A 19,642-nucleotide genomic window follows, 5' to 3' on the forward strand; every position below is an offset into this window, starting at 1 on the left:
GGGGTGGGCAGCATGGGGGGACAGGAGCAGAAGGTCCCTCTGGGGTTGGGCTGCCTGTTCTAGTGGGCTGCCCGCTCACGGCTGCTGCTGCCATCAAGCCAGCAGCTTTCTCAACTTGGAAGAAAACTTTTATAAAACATTTTCAGTGATTTTAGATAATCTTTTGTATATTGTAGGATACAATTTTGCAGCAAAAGAGGCAACATACGACAACTAAGGGTTTATAAATGAAATAAACAGCAATACTTCCTGTTTATTTTTTTAATATTTTTTTAAACAAAACAAGCGGGTACTAAAAAATAAAGAGAGGCTCATGCACACACACCCCACCCATGGGTTAGAAAGCCAAAAGCCAGCTCCTCCCTTCAGTTCCATCTACAGGATTTCCTGGGCTTCACCTCCGCTAGAGCAGGTCCCTGATGTAGATGTTCCTCCTGACGGCGTTGGAAACCCCTTCGTTAAAGCGGAACCAGACATCGCTCTTCCCCACGGCCTTCCCCATCTGGCTTTCACTCAACTCTTCCTTGGAGGCCTGAGGGGCTGCAGCCGGGGGGGAGACTGATATCAAAAACTTGCAGAAACTCTTAACCTTGAAGTTACACCCTGCGCCCAGGACACTGAGAGCCAGGAGCTGCTGCAGGCACGGGGGCGTTGCAAGGGCTGAGCTGATGCTCCCATGTCCCGGATCCTGCAAACTTCAGAGCACCCACACTGCTCCCACAACCGTGCTCCTCAGCTCAGGGTCTTCGTTGGCCCTTCAGATGTTGCCAGAATCCACCGAGCTGCCCGCAGGCACCCGAGGGTCACTTGGCTCAATATATTCCTCCCACCCTGCTGATGTCCCCCCAGGCACAGTGCCCCTGTTTGGGCACCTGTGTGGGGTCCGGGTACCCTGTGCCAGGGCGGGGACCCCCCCAGCAGCACCCGTGCCCATCCCATCCAACCCTCTGCCACCCACCTGTGGCCACGGCCGCCCGCTGCTGCCGAAGTGGCCGCCCGAAGAAATCGGTCTCAGGCTGCGAAAAGGAAAAAGCAGAAGGTGAGCGCGGCTCCGCCAGTGCCTGCTCTTACAGCTCGCGCTCGGGGACAGCCAGAAGGAGCCCAGTTTCCCCCTGTACGAGGCCAGACGCTGGGGACACAGCTCTGCTCTCCCCAGTTTTAAGCAAAGTCAGCCCTACGGCAGCTCAGGGGAGCCCAGCGCTGGGGCTCTGCGTGCGGCCGTCACCCCACGCTCTCGGCTGCGCCAGCCCCTTCCCCCTCCAAGCACCTGGCGCAGAAGGAAGCCACCGGGCAGGGGCCAAATGCAAATCCTGCAGAAAGAGCCAGCGGGCTCGGTAAAATGCAAACGGCATTCAAAAGGGGGTGGGAAAGACAAACTTCAAGGTTCACCAGGCTAAAACAGGGTTTTACAGCCAGCCAAGGCCTCCAGGCTGGGCCTCTGGAGAGGGGTGGGGGCAGGGGACCCCCCCTTGCTTCTCTTGGCCACTACCAGGATACCTGGGGCGAGACCAGCCCAGCTCACCCACTGCACTGGTGGAAGATGGATGGTTTCCCCTGCAGCCACCCAAGCCATGTGCATACCTCCCCCACCTGCAAGCAGCTCTGCCCCCAGCCCTGCAGCTCCCAGAGACAAAATTCAGCTATTTTAGCCCAAATATCTACATCTTTTTCCCTCCCTACCCCTGAAAGCTTCACAGCACATGTCCATAATTGTCACCCAGACCCAATTCATCCCGATGCCGTAAACCCAGCGATGCATTTATGGGACGCGGGGTGCTGAACTATCCTATTAAAAGAAACTGGACTAAATAAACAATAAATATCAATGCCTCTAGCAGCCAAGGTATATGCTGGTAGGAAATTAGGCAGAAATTGCAGCCCCCTCACCTTGTCCTCCACCGCTGCCCTCCGGACAATGTGCTCCAGGCGCTGGTGATGGTTGGGGGGCACTGCTGGCCCTGCATCCGCTTGCTCCCCAGCCTCACTGAGGCCATTCCTGGGCTCCTGTGGGGAGGAGAGTCCTGAGCCAGGGTCCCCTCGGGGCTGGGGCTGGTGGAGCTCAGGGTTTGGGCATCCCCCCCCCCAGGTGATGCACAGCCTGAGGGCAGGACAGTGCCTTGTCATCCATCCCGCACACCCCCTCTATTTGCTGCCAGGTTTGATTATAATACCCAAACGACTTGGTAAGGATTTTTTTCATCATTTTCTGCCTCACAGCAGCAGGCAGGATTAGCCCCGGCAGTGCTTTGGGCATGTGCATGTTTAGTCCTTTTCCCTGGGACTCCACAGTTGGCAGTGTGTAAACAAGGAGCCTCCAGAGATATTTTTGTAGCATCTCTTTGTGCCACACGTCCCCTGAGAAAGCTCTTCTGCTGCAAGGGGTTCTCAGGGATTAATTATCCCCATGGCACCAGGGCAGGGCAGGCACCAGCTACACCTGAACAGTTTCTCAGCCTTTTCCACCCATTTCCACCTTCTCCCGCCTGCTGCCCGCTGCTCCCCAGAGCGTTTCAGCAGTGGGCAGAGTAACTCTGCTCCTCCTGGGGCTTTGGGACCTTCGGGAAGGTTGAAGTGAAGCAAGGGAATGCACAGGCAGGCAGCAGGCCAGCAGCAGGCCAGCTGCCCCAGACACACTACAATTCCCACCTTGTCGCAACCCTAGTTACAGAGTTGAAAAGCCTTTAACTCACAGCGAGCACCTCTTTCCAGAACTGCTGCAAAAAGATGAGCCCCTGGGCACTTCACCCCAGCACAGATGTGCTGCCCCGCAGGCAGATGTGCGTGCAGATGGCTGCGACTGGGCGAGTTTAATCCTGGATTTCCATTTGCAGAGCAAAAGCCAGCAGCCGCTTTGGAAAGACCATGTCCCCCCACCAGCCCTAAGGGCTTTATCCCCATCGACGGACCCACCACCCCCCCAGAACCACAGGACACTGCCAGCCCTCCCTACCTCGCCCGGGTTTCGCGCCTGCAGCAAAGTCTCCATCCTCCTCATCTTTTCCAGCTCAATCTCCCTGGCGATGAGCTGCTTGGCCTGGTAGGTCAGCTGCCTGCGAGCCGGCAGGTCCGGGAACCGGCAGACATCCTCCACGTTTCTGCATCGTCAAGGGGAGAAAATAATACTGAAAATAAAAAAGCATTATGGAAACTGCAGCCTGACATGAGCATAGGGAGACCCACCATCCTCCCAGCCCCGTCTCCCCCAGCCTCTCAGTATAAGCCTGGCCGCAGTGCCTCAGTTTCCCCTCTCCAAGCCCACACATGCGAGGGCAGCGCTAGAAGATGCCCAACGAGCAGTGCCGGCCGCACAGAGCCAAGCTGCTGCAGGGCATCTCGGCTGAATGGGAACTCGGGAGGGATTACACGCTCTTTAATCTTGGTTTTACCGCAAAAAGAGGAAACTGCAGGCAGGCCTGCACCAAACAGATTGCCCTGAAAAAAACAGACTCACATCACAGCTTGGGCACAAGTGGTACCATGACCCTTCGCATGAACCCCCAGGTGCCTGTGGGGAGCTGTTTAATTGAGATACGGCCATGAACAGTAATACTGGCTAATCAGAGCAGTTTTATTAACAAGGTTAGTGCACCAGATCTGGAGTTCAGGCCTGTTTCTGTACAGCGAAAGCCCAGGCACAGCCAGCACCAAGGAGCCAGCTGGGCCGGTTCCTCTGCCAGCTGTAAATATTTCACGCTTTTATTCACATTCAGTATTATTCCCCTTTAACTAAAGGGAGCAAAGTCCTATGTCAGATGCCTTTGCAGTCATTTAGAAATGATCTGTCCAATCTACCATTTCAGAAGTTATAAAGAGAAAACACAGGTTTTGCTGTCAACAACAGCTTTGTTTGCTGAGAGATGCTGGGACACAACTTGCAGGTGCCACGGGGACATGACACCCCCTGTGGTCCCCATAATCGCTGCACACGGCCAGGAAACAGGCTCAGAATTCGCCAAAAAAAGTGAAGCGAATCAAATCAACGTGCCTGCTTGTGCCACGTGGCTCCCAATGTCCCACAGTTCCCTCAGGGCTGCATTCAGGTGGCACAGCCTGACCCGGGGAGGGCAGGGGCAGATGGCTCCCCACAGGCCCTGCAGATCCCGCAGGCTTTCCGTGGGAAAAAAAAATAAAGTGCTTCACTGTAATTAGATATAGCTGCTTGATTTAACAGAGGCTAATTTTTGTAATTAACTTTGCACCAGGAAGACATTAGCGTTGCTCCTAGCTGTGGTCGGGTCTGTATTACTTCACCGAAGCCTCAGGAGCGTTTATGGCTCTGGATGTACTTAAAGCAGAGAGTCTAGCGATGGCTGGCTGGTGACACACAAACCAGTGGCTGCAGCACCTCCCGTGTGTGAGGTGGGACCTGGTGGACCTGCTCCCCTCTGCTGCCGCAAGCCCCCAGCAGCGTCGGTCCCTTCTCTGCCAGCTCCGGAGCCGAAGGTAGCTGCCTCCATTCCTTTAATCCCATTAAAGCAAACCCAGCCCTGCTTCAGCCTCAGCCCGAGGAGGAGGTGAGGGGGGCAGCCAGACCACGCTGCAGGGGGAGCAAAGCCAGCAGCAGCCCCAGGTACCCACAAGGTTCCAGGGCTCCTCCTTTAAAAAAACAGGAGATGAAGAAGCAGATGCTCCCCACAGAGCTGCCATCAGAGAAAGTCAGGTCCCTGCAGCCACCCCAGCACCCGGCAGCTCGTGCCAGCCCAGCTGCCACCACCAGAGAAACCTCCCAGCTCCAGCTGCAAGAAACCCACTCCATGCCACGATGCTTTCAGGCTCACCCCTTCCTGGACGCTCTGCTGTTGTTTTTGACCCCCCTATGCCTTCTCCTCACCCTTGGGACTTACGGGTCGAGCTTGTAGACATACTGGCCCTCAGGCAGGCGCTCCTGGTGGTAGCTGAGGTTGTAGGCCAGCATGGTGCTGATGAGGTCTGCCAGCTGCTGCTTCTCCTTCTGGCTGTACAGCTGGGTGTTCACCTAGGGAGGAGAGCGGAGCCCAGCAAGGGGAGAGCATCACTGATCCGTAATATCTTCTAAATATCAAAATAACCTGAAGCACAGGGTGTGACTCTACACAAGAAAGGACAGTTAGTACCCACGAGGTTCAGACCAAGTTTAGTTTCCTATTAGGGACAGACCCCTCTGACAGCCCCACGGGTAAACGCGCTCGGTGCAACCACACGTTCAGGTGAGGCAGCTGCCTGAAGGAGACTGCTGCAGCTTCCCCAGCCCCTGCGCAGCCAAGCCCACCCCCCGCGTGCAAGGGTCCAGGAGGTGCAGGACATCCCCCCGTGCACCCAGCAGCTGGCTGTCTCAGCCCCACATCCCCAGCTTCCCTCCAACTGCTGCATCAGCTGCAATGCCAAACAGACCCCAGATTTGGGAGAGGTCCTGGACAGCTCAGCCTGTGCCTGGCTGACACAGCCCAAGGGATGTCCCCCAGCCCTCGTGCCGGGGGAGGGGGCACGTCACCCAGCCAGAACTCCTGCCACCGCAGTGAGAGGGGACCAGTGGGCACTCACCGGTCGGAGCTTCGGGGTGATGATGTCCAGCAGCAGACAGAGCACTTCCAAGATGAGAGACTGCTGACCCGCACGGCTGCGGGCACCGGGCGTTATCCCCGACACCATGGACATGACGAGGTTCTGCATGTGGTTCAGCTTGGCCAGGGCCTGCGTGGAGAGGGCAGGGACAGCTCAGCCATGGCTGCGACCACAGATGTCCCCATGGGTGACAGCTGGAGCCACGCTGCCACCATACACCACATACGAGGTACTTGCCTCGTACTGGCTGCTGGGATAAGCAATCCGGGGGACGCTGGTGGCCGCGAAGAGCAGGTGGAAAACCACAGGCAGGAAGGGCAGGTACCGCATCAGCTGGAAGCTCTGCCTGTGCAGGACAGCCTTGTTCAGCAGGTCGGAGAAGCCCAGCCACTCCAGGGCCAAGCACACAGAGCTGAAACTGGAGTCCCGCAGCCTCATGTTCAGGAAATTTTCATACAGACCCTGGAAGCGGACAAAGGATTAGAGACAGCTTGAGGCAGGGCAGACAGCCCCATCAGCGCATGCCACTGGGATTCTGAGCATCCCACCGAGCTCAGCTCTAGCACAACAGAGCAGAGGGAGGGGCCCGGCTCTCCCCCTCGGCTGCTCTACCTGGGCGAGTTTCTCCTGCTCCCCTGAGGAGATGGCGAGGTGCAGGATGTGGTGGAAGCGGTGGGAGGATGCATTGAAGCCAGCCATCCCCCCGAGGTGCAACAGGTCCTCATCACCCACCAGGAGCTGGGTTGGCAAAGAAGGGTCCATTCCTATCCTGTGCCTGGGGGAAGCCCAAACGGAATTGCTCAGAGTGCCCTGGCGCGGAACAGACCAGCAAGGAATATTTGGACCCCCGCAAACTGGACTGAAGGAAATACCGATGCCAAATCACATCCAAAGAGAGCAAGTCAAGGAGCATCTGGACACACAAATCTGCTGACGAGGCCAGGTCTGCTGCAGGGCAGATCAGCTCTCCAGGACCTTCCAGGTTTCCCCACTGCAGGTCTTACAAGCAGCAAGGGAACGCCATGAAGCGGCGTGCTTAATTAATAAATCCCCCTTTTTACCTTTGGACCTTTGGGAGCTGGAAGATCTCTTGCCAGATGGAGAAGAGGCCCTTGTTTTGGTCCTTTAAGCCAATCTTCATCGTCTGCACCATCTGCACGTTCAGCTCCTTCTGCCCTCGGCCATGCAGGAACTGCAACACAAGCAGGGGGCTGGTGGGGATGGGCACAGGGGGAGGCAGGCGATGCCCATAACAGCCAGCTGGTGCCAGGGAAAGCCAGGCAGCGGCGCATCGCTCGTCCTCCATTTGTAGGGGAATCAAGGTTAAAAATAAAGCAGGGGACGGGGTGGACATTTCAGGAATCTGCCTGGGACACAGTTTTTCCTCCTCCATCCCCATGCGAGCCCAGATCACGTCAAGAGCCACAGCAAGTCTGTGTCCCCTCGAGAGCTCCCAGTGACACCAGTACCTGCAGAGTGTTTATGCAGGAGCGGATGTCATTCTCCATCTTCTCACACAGCGCCAGCAGCGCGCCCGTGTCTGCCCGCATGCCTTGCCGCAGGGCGATCTGCAGGAGAGGGGGGTCAGCAGGGAGGGCCTGGGGGTCAGGGGGCCCAGAGGAGCCCTTGGCCCCGCCGCACCTCGCAGAGCCGCTGGGCGAGCCGGGACGGTGCCGTCCGAGGGAAGTTGAGCAGGAACGACTGCTGCCGCAGCGGGCGGAGGGCAGGGACGTACCTGGCAAAGGAAAGCACAGCAGTCTCAGTGACCCTAGCAGAGGGAGAAATCCAGCTATCCATCACAGAATCACAGAACGGTTTGGGCTGGAAGGGACCTTAAAGACCACCTAGTTCCACCCCCCCCACCACAGGCAAGGACCCCTCCCACCAGCCCAGGGTGCCCCCAGCCCCGTCCAGCCTGGCCCTGAGCCCTGCCAGGGATGGGGCACCCACAGCTGCTCTGGGCAGCCTGGGGCAGTGTCTCACCACCCTCACAGGGAAGAATTAGGAATTTCTTCCTAATATCTAACCTAAATCTATCCTCAATTTAAAATATCCCTTGTCCTATCACTACAGGTCCTACTACAGAATCTGTCCCCATCTTTCTTATAAGCCCCCCTTTAGGCACTGGAAAGCTGCTCTAAGGTCTCCCTGGCACCTTCTGCTCTCCAGGCTGAACAACCCCAACTTCTCTCAGCCTGTCTCCATAGGAGAATGTTCCACTCAAAGAGAAATGGGTTATTTAGCAGCTGCCTGCACCCCACTGCATGCTTGGGCATGCACAAAAGCAACTGTCCACTCACACCCAGCTACAAGTCACCCCAGCAGACACAACACCCAGGAGGGTTCAGGAAGGCTGAGCGTGTTGTAGTTTTACTTTTCATAAGGTACTTCTAAGCCGCCATCTGATGACAGGCAACTCGGCACAGGAAAGCTTCGGCTGGAGGCAACAGCAGCCGCCTCCTTGCTTGGGGCAGGGGTCTCAGCTCCCCATCCTCCCCAGGCACACAGATACTAACTGGTCGTTGCAGATGCAGATGATGGGCCTGCGCAGCAGCCTCTCCTCGCGCTGCCTCCTCCGGCCCGTGCCCGCCGCTGCCTCACCCTGCGCATCCCTGCTGTTGATGATGTTTAGCAGCACATTGATAGATGCCTTGGGAAAAATATAAATAAGGACAGAAGGGATGAATTCTTGCTGTTCAGAGGCAAGAAACAGCTCGTAAGACAGAACAAGGGATGAGCTGTTAGTGGAGTAATAATTAAAGCAAAAGGTGGCTAGCTCCAGGCTGCCCACCAGCAGGGGCTTACCGCAGGCGCACCATCTATCTCATCGATAATCAGGCAGTTGGGCTTCTCGTTGGCGCCCAGCACAGACTTCATCTGGGTAGCAGCTTCGATGTGGGTTTTGAAAACTTCAGGACTGCGGTCGTCACTGCAAGACAAGCCCGTGCCAGGCTGCTGCAGCGTGGCATTGCCTCTGGCACGGCATCACCTCCAGCATGGCATCACCTCCACCCACTTCTGGGGCAGGACAAAACTAAGCAGTCAGCGCAGACTCACCTGGCATTCATCTCAACAGCATTGTATCCCGCGTGCTTCGCGATGACGTGGGCCAGCGTGGTCTTTCCCAAGCCAGGCGGGCCACAGAGCAGGGCCACCTACAGCAGAGAGCAACATCAGCCCAGCAGGCAGCGAGGCAAGGCTTCCTCCAGCTCCCACCAAGGCTGCCATGCAAGGGGACGAGGCTCTGCAGCCTGCAATCCGGCCCTGGGAGCTGCTGCACTCATGTGTAGACACACAGGGAAAAGGGAAAGTCACTGGAGGAAGGAGACTGTAACAAACTCAGAGGCAACAGTCATCCTGGCAGCATCTCTCATGCATATGTTTAAGGTTGCAGGGCAACAGACAGAAAAGGCTGAACAAAATCTCTTCCAGAATTACCCTCCTGGGAAACAATGCTGTTAGTATCTATTTTTGTTTTCCCCTTTTTTATATCCTCTCACCAGACAGGTTGAAGCTGGTAAGCTGGCCTGGGTATGCTATCTCTGCTCCCTTTAGCATTTGAGCATCATTGCTCTTTTCCAGATGCAGAAACTCTAGCTCAAAGGCACATTATTTATTTGTTATTTGCCCCTAAAGCCAAGGCCAACCTCTGCTAAAAAGGGTATGTCTTTCCTCAACTGGCCCACCTGATCTGGCTGAAAGAAGGCTGTTGCCCTCCCCAGATTATTACAGTACTCAAGCTGAAACAGAAGAAGAAATGAGAAACCCCCATATTTCCTAAGAAGCAGCAAGGAATCCGATTCCTCCTAGATCTGTACTGGGAGAGGGGAGAAGGAGGGAGAGAGGGGAGAAAGAGGGAAAAGAAAGGGAAGACCCTGCTCCTCACCTCAGCGGCAAGACGAGGGGCATAGGAGAGGAGACCTACCACAGCGGTGTCCTGTCCTGCTCACCTTGTATTTGGGCCTCTTGTGCTGGTCCAGCTCAGCCTCCAGAATCTCCTCTGTGAGCTGGACCTTCGTTTTCCACTTATTCTGCTGCTCCTTGGGGCGGCCAAATGGAGGACGAGCTTCAGTGCTGGGCTTGGCCTTCTTCACGGCCTGCTCCTTCCCAAACACCACCGTGTCCCAGAGCTTGAGCCACTTCAGAAGGCAGCGGTTTGTGTACTGTGGGGCAAGAAAGCAAGCAAACCCCATCAAACCTCGCAAGGACCTGGTCGAGGACAGAGGAAGGCCCCTCCATGGCTTACAAACCGGTGTTGGTTGCAGAGGAAGGAGCTGAGCCTGGGGAGGCAGCGCAGAAGAGAGACCTCGCACGTCACCATGTTACCCAGTCACAGCAGCATCTCTCTGGGACAGCATGGGAACACAGCTTCCCTTCCCACTCAGCCACCATCCCACAGGGCAACCAAGGACAAGTCACATCGGCCCCAGTCCTGCTGTCCCTCTTCTGTCTTGGCTCAACCCAGCACTTCACAGCCTCTTCCATAACTTCCAATTCCCTTCTAATATTCCAAAAAAAATCAAATAGCCAACAACTCCTAGTTAAAATGCACCCGATCTTTTTGTCTTATTTTGGCCATCTTTCATAGTCTTTTCTGTTGGAAGGCCCACAGCCTACAGCTGAAAAAACCCCTCCCTGAGCTCTCGGCAGCAGAACGCCCCCAGGCAGGGCTAGCAGGGACACAGCCCCCAGCCAATGCTTCTGAAAGCCCCACGATCAAAGGCAGCACTATAAAGCCTTGATCCCACGGAATTAAGGAAGAGTTATAGAAGCGGTAAACCCACCCAAACTCCAAGCCCTGACTTATCCTAGCACCTCACATCATCACTGAGCAGCTCCATGTAGTGCCGGGGAGTGAACTTGTCCACCCAGAGGCAATGCCGCGCAGACTCCTCCTTGTCTGCCGGCTCCGCTTCCCCACCAGGCTCCGGGCTTTCGGCACCGGTCTTGTTCTCCAGGCAACTACGAGACAGAATTAACTTGCCCCAGAGCACCCAGGACAGCGCTGGGAATTACACCCAGGCTTCCCAAGCTGGGGATGCTGAGGGCAAAGAGGCTCCTCTGCTCACAGGTCCCCAGTGCTGGACCCCACCAGAGCACCTTGGGAGGCGCATCCGACAGCATGGTAGGGATAGGAGTGGGATTTTGTCCCAACATCTCACCATCTCACCTGTTTATTATCTCTGTCAGCTGCTGTGACACCTCCAGAACATACCTTCGACGCTTGAGCACAAAGAGGGCAAGAGGGGGGTCAGAGACACCCCACTAACCCACAGCCGGGGGGAGCAGGGATCTGGGAGCCAACACTGTGGCTATCGAGTGGTGGCAGGGGAGACGGGAAGGTCGGTGTAAAGATGCGATACCTCTTCATGCACTTGTTCCTTCAGGCAGGAGAAAGGCACCCCCAGCAAGTGGAGCGGCCTGCGTGTGTTCCAGCCCAGGGAATCGGGGAGCTGTGAGGACCAGAGAACACACACCGACAGTTGTACCGATGCTCAGCACAGACATTTCGTATTTCATCAAAGATCCCCTCCTGAAGTGAATGGAACCCCCCCCTCCTTACCTCCACCCCCGTCCTGGAGGGGTCATCCCTCACCACCATGAAGACCCTGGTACCTTCGGTGGATGTCACGTTGATGTAGTCCTCCAGGATGGGTGGCCGCTTGAGTACCTGCTTCTTCTCAGAGGGTGGTGTGGTTTGCAGTGAGGCCATGCTACTCTTCTTCAGGTGGTCCAAGCTGGAGAACACCAGATTCCTTTAGCAGGGGTGAGGGAAAGGGACCTTGAACCCCACTGTGGGATTCAAGGTCCCTTTCCCTCGTCCTTGCTAAACATGGGGTTCAAGGTGGCCAACCTGGCAATCTGGGGAGCAGAAGGTGTCTCTGGACCAGCATCCCAGAGGACCTCAGGAGCCAAGTCCTCATCCGCACCAAAGCTGAGCTTCTTAACAGCTTCCAGGCGCTGTCGCTTCGGCTTCGGGGCTGTGAGAGACCCCAGGGCAGAAGGAAGAGGAGAAGCATCCTCAGCAGAAGGCCGGTACCCAGCTGCTCCCCCAGCAGCACCCTGCACCCCTCGGGGCGGGGAGGGGCAGCAGCACCCAGGGGTCCCCCAAACCTACTGCGGGGGGTGGGCGACGAGCCGGGGGGGGCACAGCCCCGGTCCCTCTTCCTGGCGCTGCTGTCCCCGGGGGGGTCGAGCTCCTCCGGCGGCTGCCTCCTGCCTCGGAGCCGGGAGAGCTGCGGCCCGGCGGGCGGGGAGCTGCCATCTGCAACACACGTAACGCGGCAGCACCGGTCACCGCAGGGGACCCACGGTGGGGTGCGCACACGCGGCTCCGCGGCCGGGCTCTCCCGCCCTCCTCCGCGCCCCCAGGCCCGGACGCGATGCCGCAGCAGCGCCCACCTCCCAGCTCGGCCAGCACCTCCAGCTCGGCCGCGAACCGCCGGCAGAAGCCGCCGCCGGGGCTCTCCTCCGGGCCCGCCATGGGCGCCGCGCCGCCCGCCCGCGCTTCCGGCCGCCGCGCCGCCGCGGGGCCCACGCTGATTGGACGCGCCGCGCTGCTGGCCGCGGAGGCGGGGACGCTGATTGGACGCGCCGCTGCTGGCCGCGGAGGCGGGGACGCTGATTGGACGCGCCGCTGCTGGCCGCGGAGGCGGGGACGCTGATTGGACGCGCCGCGCCGCCGCCGGCTGCGATGTAGCCGGAGCCGCCCGGCGCGGCCCGGGGACGGCGCTGCAGGTCGGCCGGGGCGCGGGGCGGGGGACGGGGGACGCGGGGTCCCCTCCGCCGTGTCCCCTGTGCCCCCGCCGTGCTCCGTATTCCCGGCAGTGCGGGCTCGGCTGGCAGCGGGGGAGGCCGAGCCCCGCCGTGAGACCGGAGCGGCCCAGCACCGGCGCCGCTGTGGGACCTGCGCCTGCACGGGGGGACAGCGGTAAGGGGGGGGGGGGAGCCGTGCGGTGACACTGGTGCCACGGTACAGCTGCAGCCCTGCCGGGTACCCCGCGCCCTGCCCGCCCCCGCCGCGGCCCTTCGCTGCCCGGGGGGCTGTGCCCATCAGGTTGCGCAGGCTGGGGGCTGTGCCCATCCTGGGGGCGCCGTGCCCATCTCGGGAGTGCTGTGCCCATCCTGGGGGTGCACAGGCTGGGGGCTGTGCCCATCCTGGGGGCGCCGTGCCCATCTCGGGAGTGCTGTGCCCATCCTGGGGGTGCACAGGCTGGGGGGCTGTGCCCATCCTGGGGGCGCCGTGCCCATCTCGGGAGTGCTGTGCCCATCCTGGGGGTGCACAGGCTGGGGGCTGTGCCCATCCTGGGGGCGCCGTGCCCATCTCGGGAGTGCTGTGCCCATCCTGGGGGTGCACAGGCTGGGGGCTGTGCCCATCCTGGGGGCGCCGTGCCCATCTCGGGAGTGCTGTGCCCATCCTGGGGGTGCACAGGCTGGGGGCTGTGCCCATCCTGGGGGCGCCGTGCCCATCTCGGGAGTGCTGTGCCCATCCTGGGGGTGCACAGGCTGGGGGCTGTGCCCATCCTGGGGGTGCCGTGCCCATCCTGTGGGTGCTGTGCCCATCCTGGGGGTGCACAGGCTGGGGGCTGTGCCCATCCTGGGGGTGCCGTGCCCATCTCGGGAGTGCTGTGCCCATCCTGGGGGTGCACAGGCTGGGGGCTGTGCCCATCCTGGGGGTGCCGTGCCCATCCTGGGGGTGCTGTGCCCATCCTGGGGGTGCACAGGCTGGGGGCTGTGCCCATCCTGGGGGCGCCGTGCCCATCTCGGGAGTGCTGTGCCCATCCTGGGGGTGCACAGGCTGGGGGCTGTGCTCATCCTGGGGGTGCCATGCCCATCCTGTGGGTGCTCAGGCTGCGGGGCTGTGCCCATCCTGGGGGTGCTCAGGCTGGGGGGCTGTGCCCATCCCGGCGGCACAGGCAGCCCGAGGCCCTTCCCACCCTGCTCACCCCCCCTCCCCTCATGTTCTCCGCAGGGCTCTGACCATGGAGCCGGGCACCATCGACAACCTGTCCATCCTGTACCAGAGCTCTGACTTCATCGTGGTCAACAAGCACTGGGACATCCGCATCGACAGCAAGATGTGGTACGAGACGCTGACGCTGCAGAGCCAGCTCAAGTACCGCTTCCCCGAGCTGGCCGACCCCGACACCTACTACGGCTTCAGGTGAGCAGCCAGGCACCACGGCGGGCTCTGTCCTGCCCGCGAGCAGCCAGCCTTGGCTGGGGACACTGCCCGGGGATGCTCCCCCGCCTCCCGTCTCCTCTCCAGGTTCTGCCACCAACTCGACTTCTCCACCAGCGGGGCCCTGTGCGTCGCGCTCAACAAAGCGGCAGCGGGAAGCGCCTACAAGTGTTTTAAAGACCGGCTGGTGACCAAAGCCTATCTGGCCCTGGTAAGCCCCCGCCTCAGCCCTGCTCCTGGACCTGACTTCGTTTTTGCTGCGCTGCAGCTCAGCCTCTGTGTCCCAGCATCCCGCCCCGGTGAGGATCCGTTTGCAACCGGCTTTCTGCCCTGCAGGTCCGGGGCCACGTCAGCCAGAGCCGAATGACGATCCGCTACGCCATCGGGAAGAACACCACCGAGGGCATGACCCACATGATGTGCATCGACGGGACGGAGGGTGAGCGGCTCCCACACCCTGCCTGCGCTGCCCACACCACCCGGGCCGCGCGGGGGGAGCTGACCCCCCTGTGGGTCTCCTTGCAGGCTGTGAAAACCCCAAGCCTTGCCAGTCGGAGCTGATCGTGCTGGAGCACGGGTCCTACAGCGGAGACCCCGTGACCAAAGTGCTGCTGCAGCCGCTGACAGGTGGGGACTCGGGGCTGGGGCGGCGCGGGGGGCTGCTGCCCCAGCAGCTCTGAGGTGGCCCCTGGGGCCAGGACCCGCACTTGCAGCCCTGGGCTTTGGCATGGGCACGTGGTGCAAAGGCAGGGAGCCGAGAGCTGCTGAGCTCAGAGGGTTCTCTGCCTGGGGGGACAAATGTCATCGGGTATGTGGTCACCTCACACCGCTGTGCCCTCAAGGAGGGTTCCAAGGATAACCTGTGTCCCTGATTCCTCCGCTCCCACTGTCCCCTCAGGGCGGACCCATCAGCTGCGGGTTCACTGCAGCGCCATCGGCCACCCCATCGTGGGGGACTTCACCTACAGCCACAAGAAGGACAGCAGTCCCTACAGGATGATGCTCCACGCCTACTACCTGCGCATCCCCACCGGCAAGGAGCTCATCGAGGTCTGTGCGCCCGACCCTTTTGTCACCGCGATGGACAGCAACTGGGTGCCCCACCACGTCACCCACCGGCTGGATGAGACCATCCAGGAGCTGAAGGACAAGATGATGCAGAAGGGGGAAGAGGAGGAGAGCCAAGAAGCCGTGCTTGGTGGCAGAGAAGAGGAAGCACCGAGCGAAGCCAAGAGCCCAGAGACAGAGGAGCAGCGAGCCCGGTGTGAGCAGTGGTTGGCCGAGTGGGCTTTGGAGTGAGCACAAACCACGTCTCTGCATTTCCAGCCCAACGCTCCATTTTTGTCTCAGTGGGTCCCTGCAGAGCCCAGCGCTGACTCCACATCTGCACTTTCTGTATGCCATGGCTTCCCTCACTTCTGGGGCTGAGATTAGGCAGATTTTAGCAGCGATTAGGATGGGTTTATTTTTTAATGTACACATCATCCATCTGGCCAGCAGATGCCCCTTTCCTAATTCTGGGCCTCAGCAGCAGAGTCAATGTGTCACGTACCAGCTTAGAGTGACCCCAAAGCTTTCCGTCGCTGTCCCGGGGCTCAGGCGCAGCCGGGGTGGGTGGCACGGACACTGCCTTTGCCATGAGCACGATGGACATATCTGTGAACCCTCAGCGCTGGGATGCCAAAATGCAGTCCAGCAGAGGGAGGGGAGAACATGCCGTGTGCAGCTTCGATGTCCATGTCCCCTGTTCCCATTCCCTCCGCTCCATCCCGCTGCACTCAATGCACACACGTCGTGTGGGAGGTGGGAGATCAGGGGGCTGAAGTGCAGCCTGGGGGCACCGGCAGCCCCTAGTCCTGGGGGGGTCCTGCACAGTGGCTGCAGGAGGGGTCCCTGCCCACACACTCACCTTCCTCCCTCAGCCCGCATGTAGGCTTTTTTAAAGGTTTGTTGATGGTGAGTGAGTTGACACGAATGGATTTTAAACTTTTTTCAAATTTCTATGAGAAGAATCTCATCTTTTAGCAGTTCTGAAATACGGGTGGCCTCTAAAACGAGTGTATTTTTAGTACTTCTGTGGTCGGATAGCCAGCAGCCCAAAGCTTTTGTAATAGATCTTAATACTCCTTCTACTTGCATTGCCTTTTTTTAGCATCCACTTTTACCCTGAGCGTGGATGTCACCCCTGCTGAGGCGGGTCAGAAGACACAAGTCCCCTTCTGCTTTACCCAAACAAGGGGGTCTAAGCGTCATGTTTTGGTCCCGGTGCGTGGCTCCTCACTGGCAGGTTGCTGCAGGGGTGTCAGCACTGGAGGGTGCCGGGGGCAGGTCCTTCGGGTGGGCAGTTTGGGAGGGCCTCGGGGCAGCAAGGGCAGCCGAGGCAATGCTTGAAGCTGAAAGAAAGGCTGAGGACTGATGCGAGGAGTGGGGAGCAGCTCAGCTCTCGTGCTGGCGCTTTGCAAGATGCGAAGAAGAGTTTCTCTGGAAATGCCCTTGCTTTGCTGGTTGGCATTGTGCCGCTTCGCTCTCTCCTTCCCACTCTGCTTGTCTGCTGCAGCCCTTAGAGGACATTTGGAAAAGGAAGGGAGCAGGGAGCTGTGCGGGCTGGGGTGGGACCGGGGTGCTGGAGCTCACTGCATACACAGCAGCTCCCTGGGGGATTTGGCACCGAGCCACCACATCAGCACGTGCCCAGCGTTACTGTCATCCCACAAGCCCCGTCCCATTTAAAACGCACCTGTGAGTGGTTTCACACAACTAATACTCCTACCCTGAGAGAGAGTAAAACAGCACAGCCTTCTCGTGGGTGAATGCGCTGTGAGGGTCATTGACACCCCGTGGGGTATTGCACCTCCTGTCCCTTGTGTCCCCGGGTGCTGGTGGGTGCAAGCTCACCGTGCTGCGGCATGCGGCCGGGCACCGGGTAGCCGTCACCTCCCCTTAGCTGTCATGGCTTGGTGCTACATGCTGCCAAGCATGTGGTACACGGCTCTGCAGGCACCAGCTGGGCACTGAGCGGGGATCGCAGGCTCACGAGCTGCTGGCAGAGGGTTCAGGGAGGGTTGGAGGAGCAGGAGCTCCGACTCCTTCCTCCCCAGTCCCATCCCATCTCCCAGGAGTGGCCAGGGAGGGGAGAGGCAGCCGTAGGCAGGTCCCAAAGCTGTAAATTAATACCGTGAACCTGTTTACCAAAGAATAAATATGGGTGACGTGCACGGGAGGTCCTGAAATATTATGGGTGAGTTTTGCAGTCCCTCCCTTCCCGTGGGCCCTGCTGTGAGAACGGTCCCCACAGTGTGACAGGGGACATGTCCAGGACGAGGCTGCCCGTGGGGCTGGCGGTCACTGGGGTGGTTCATGGGGACACACCAGTGCCCACACAGGGGGATGCTGATGGACCATCATCACTGGGGGCTGGCACCCAGTGCTCGCCCTGCCATCTGCATTGAGGAGCCCCTGCACCACCCATCAGCTTTCGCACGTTGCACTTGTGCCCAGAGTTGCAGAAACCAGAGATAAATGTGTATTTTCCTTACCCTGCAGAGGTGTTTTCCAGTTGCCCTTCCCCGGGTCCCCTCCTGTGCCGCGTTCAGTCCTGCTCCCTCCTCTGCCGTCCCTGCCACAGGGCCTTTTGCTGCATCATCCGTGAATCCACTCAAGCGTTTGGACGGGGGGGTTGTGATGGGGTGTGTGTCTGTGACGTTCTGTACAGCTTGCAAAAACCCTTATTTCTTGCTGCTCGTTACCGTAGTAAACCATTACCTGTGATCCTGCAGTTGGCCCTCTGGTCTCTCAATCCATGGCACATTGCTGCGGTGCCCAGGGCTTCCAAGAATGAGCCCAGACCGGCACAGCGGGAGCAGCCCAGGGCTCCAACCTGGCCAACCTGTTGTCTGAGCACCCAATCATCCTCGCTCTGCTGAAATTCCCTGGCCGAAACCACCCAGAGCCCTCCTGGGTTTAGTAACAGACAGAGGACCAGGTGCCCGAGGCAGTGGGGGGCAGATGCCGCTGCCCTGGCCTGTCCCCTGCCTGTCCCTGCCCACTGCCCACCCTGGCTAACACCAGTGGCTGGGATCGTCCTGACCCAAAGAGCAGAGGCAGAAGACAAACTGCTGATTTTGGGACACTGCAGCTCCTCCTGGCCAGGAGATGGGGGAGTGGTCCTGGGGCTGCCCGTGTTTGGGGGGCGCAGGGAAAGCTGCGGCCGCTGTGATTCCCGTATAATTCTTGTACATCAACAGTCATTCCTCAGGTTGGAACAGCTGGAGAAGTGAGCGAAGACCCAAAGGAATTATTCGCAGCCTTCAGCTTGTGAGATTTTTTAAGCTTATAAAGCTGGCGAGGCAGGGAAGCGGCTGGCTGAGCGGAGGGAGTGTCTGTGTCTGCACCTGCACCGCGCAGGGACCTGCAGCCAGAGCCCACCACGGAGCCACCCAGGGGAAGGGGCTTGGGCTGATGCTTCCCAGCATGTTCAGGTTTGGGGTGGATGCTCCTGTGCCTGCTCCTCCTGAGGCTGTTTCAGGGCTCCGTGGGGACACGGTGGACGCGCTGACCTGCAAAGGGGCCCCCATGTGCCCCCGCCCTCCTGCTCCAGCCACCTCTGGCCGGCAAGCCCACGGCAGGGGCTGTGTCCCACCAGCAGCCTCGTACCAAACAAGTTTCTGTCATTTTACCCAACTCCAACAAGAGCTATTTTTACAGTAAATCTTTCCAAAATAGAAACCAGAAACACCCACAGGCGATGACCAAGCCCAGGTGCTGCAGGACCGGTTGCTCGGTGGGGGACAGGGATGGGGACAAGAGCTGGGAGCACCAGGGGATGGCAAACCCCACTCAGCACCACGCCAGCAGGGCCAGGGACCCTTTGCAAAGGCTGATGCCCCCAAACCCAGCCGAGCAGGTGGTACAGGCAGCCGGCCAGCCCTGCTGACTGCTCTCACCCTTCCCTTTTCCCAGGACAAATGCTCAGATAACGTTTGCTGCTGCAAAGCATCGGGCTCATCCCAGTTTTCATCACACAGCCTCGGAAAGGCTTTGCTTCCTTTTTTTGGTCTCCTTCTTCGTGGCATGTGCTGGATGGCATTGCAGGGCATGGTCAGAGACTGCAGGGTGGAAGGTGTAAAAAAGGAAATGGGATTGTCTGTGATTGAGGCAAAAAGGACAGGCGCAAGGGAAGCACCTCCTGGAGGGGTGCTGAGCCCATCACCGAGGACCCCTCTGTTCTGCACCCGTTGCTGTATAAAATACATTCCCGAATAGCTCAGAGGTTTTTCACTCACTGGGAGGACCTTTGTCTCCATCAGAAATTACCACACCAGAGGATTTAACTCATTTGTCGCAAAGTTCAAAGTGACCTTTGAGAAAGAAGAAAAAACCCAACCCCAAACCCAGAAGAGAAAGCAGCTTTACCAAACAGTGTTGAGAAACGGCCCCGTCACACCCCGTTTTCAGAGCAACATCCCCACCCCGCAGCAGATAAGTGCCGAGCCGTCCCAGTGCTGCCCATCCCCGGCCACCGCAGGTGGGTGAGCACCTTGCTGGATCCTCCTCGCTGAGCCAAATACCCCTGGACAGAGCGACTCGGCAAGGCCACCGGTGGGATTTGGGGAACATATTGAGACTTAGTGGGAAAACTACTGACATCTGGTGCCAAGGGCAATAAGCTAATTGCTCTGGGCAGCCCATCGATGGCACTTCTAGGATGGGGGGTTATTCTCTATCGGGGGTTTCTAGCTAAGGGATGGGGAGTTGGGTACAGGGGGAAGGCAATGCCTGCTGGTGCTCCTCCACTGGGTCACACTGGATTTCTCCCAGTCTGTGCTGGTATGGTCCCATGCGGAGCCAGGGGATGGACAGGGACCCTGTCCCTGCAGGGCACAGGTGGGAGCAGGGCTTTGGTGTCAGGGAGGACAAGTT

General features: G+C 59.0%; 2 protein-coding genes across 2 annotated transcripts; one reads left to right on the forward strand and one right to left on the reverse strand.

Moving 5' to 3' along the window:
* Nucleotides 1-220: 220 nt before the first annotated feature.
* Nucleotides 221-12,065, reverse strand: CHTF18 (chromosome transmission fidelity factor 18). Its single transcript, XM_055806790.1, has 22 exons — nucleotides 11,944-12,065; nucleotides 11,660-11,806; nucleotides 11,396-11,522; nucleotides 11,105-11,279; nucleotides 10,905-10,994; nucleotides 10,712-10,764; nucleotides 10,362-10,503; nucleotides 9,492-9,704; nucleotides 8,599-8,696; nucleotides 8,347-8,470; nucleotides 8,058-8,191; nucleotides 7,183-7,276; nucleotides 7,011-7,109; nucleotides 6,603-6,733; nucleotides 6,154-6,316; nucleotides 5,779-6,003; nucleotides 5,521-5,670; nucleotides 4,845-4,975; nucleotides 2,951-3,095; nucleotides 1,888-2,004; nucleotides 959-1,016; nucleotides 221-540 (listed from the first exon to the last, which is right to left on the reverse strand). Exons 1-22 carry the CDS (start codon nucleotides 12,023-12,025, stop codon nucleotides 404-406), a joined length of 2,835 nt encoding a protein of 944 aa, XP_055662765.1. The 5' UTR covers nucleotides 12,026-12,065; the 3' UTR covers nucleotides 221-403.
* A 147-nt stretch (nucleotides 12,066-12,212) lies between these two features.
* On the forward strand, nucleotides 12,213-17,498 carry RPUSD1 (RNA pseudouridine synthase domain containing 1). The gene is made up of 6 exons (XM_055806490.1): nucleotides 12,213-12,472; nucleotides 13,514-13,705; nucleotides 13,811-13,934; nucleotides 14,060-14,162; nucleotides 14,249-14,350; nucleotides 14,622-17,498. Exons 2-6 carry the CDS (start codon nucleotides 13,524-13,526, stop codon nucleotides 15,020-15,022), a joined length of 912 nt encoding a protein of 303 aa, XP_055662465.1. The 5' UTR covers nucleotides 12,213-12,472; nucleotides 13,514-13,523; the 3' UTR covers nucleotides 15,023-17,498.
* Nucleotides 17,499-19,642: the final 2,144 nt, after the last annotated feature.

The sequence above is a fragment of the Falco peregrinus genome, chromosome 5 (assembly GCF_023634155.1).
Source record: "Falco peregrinus isolate bFalPer1 chromosome 5, bFalPer1.pri, whole genome shotgun sequence".
Lineage (NCBI taxonomy): Eukaryota > Metazoa > Chordata > Aves > Falconiformes > Falconidae > Falco > Falco peregrinus.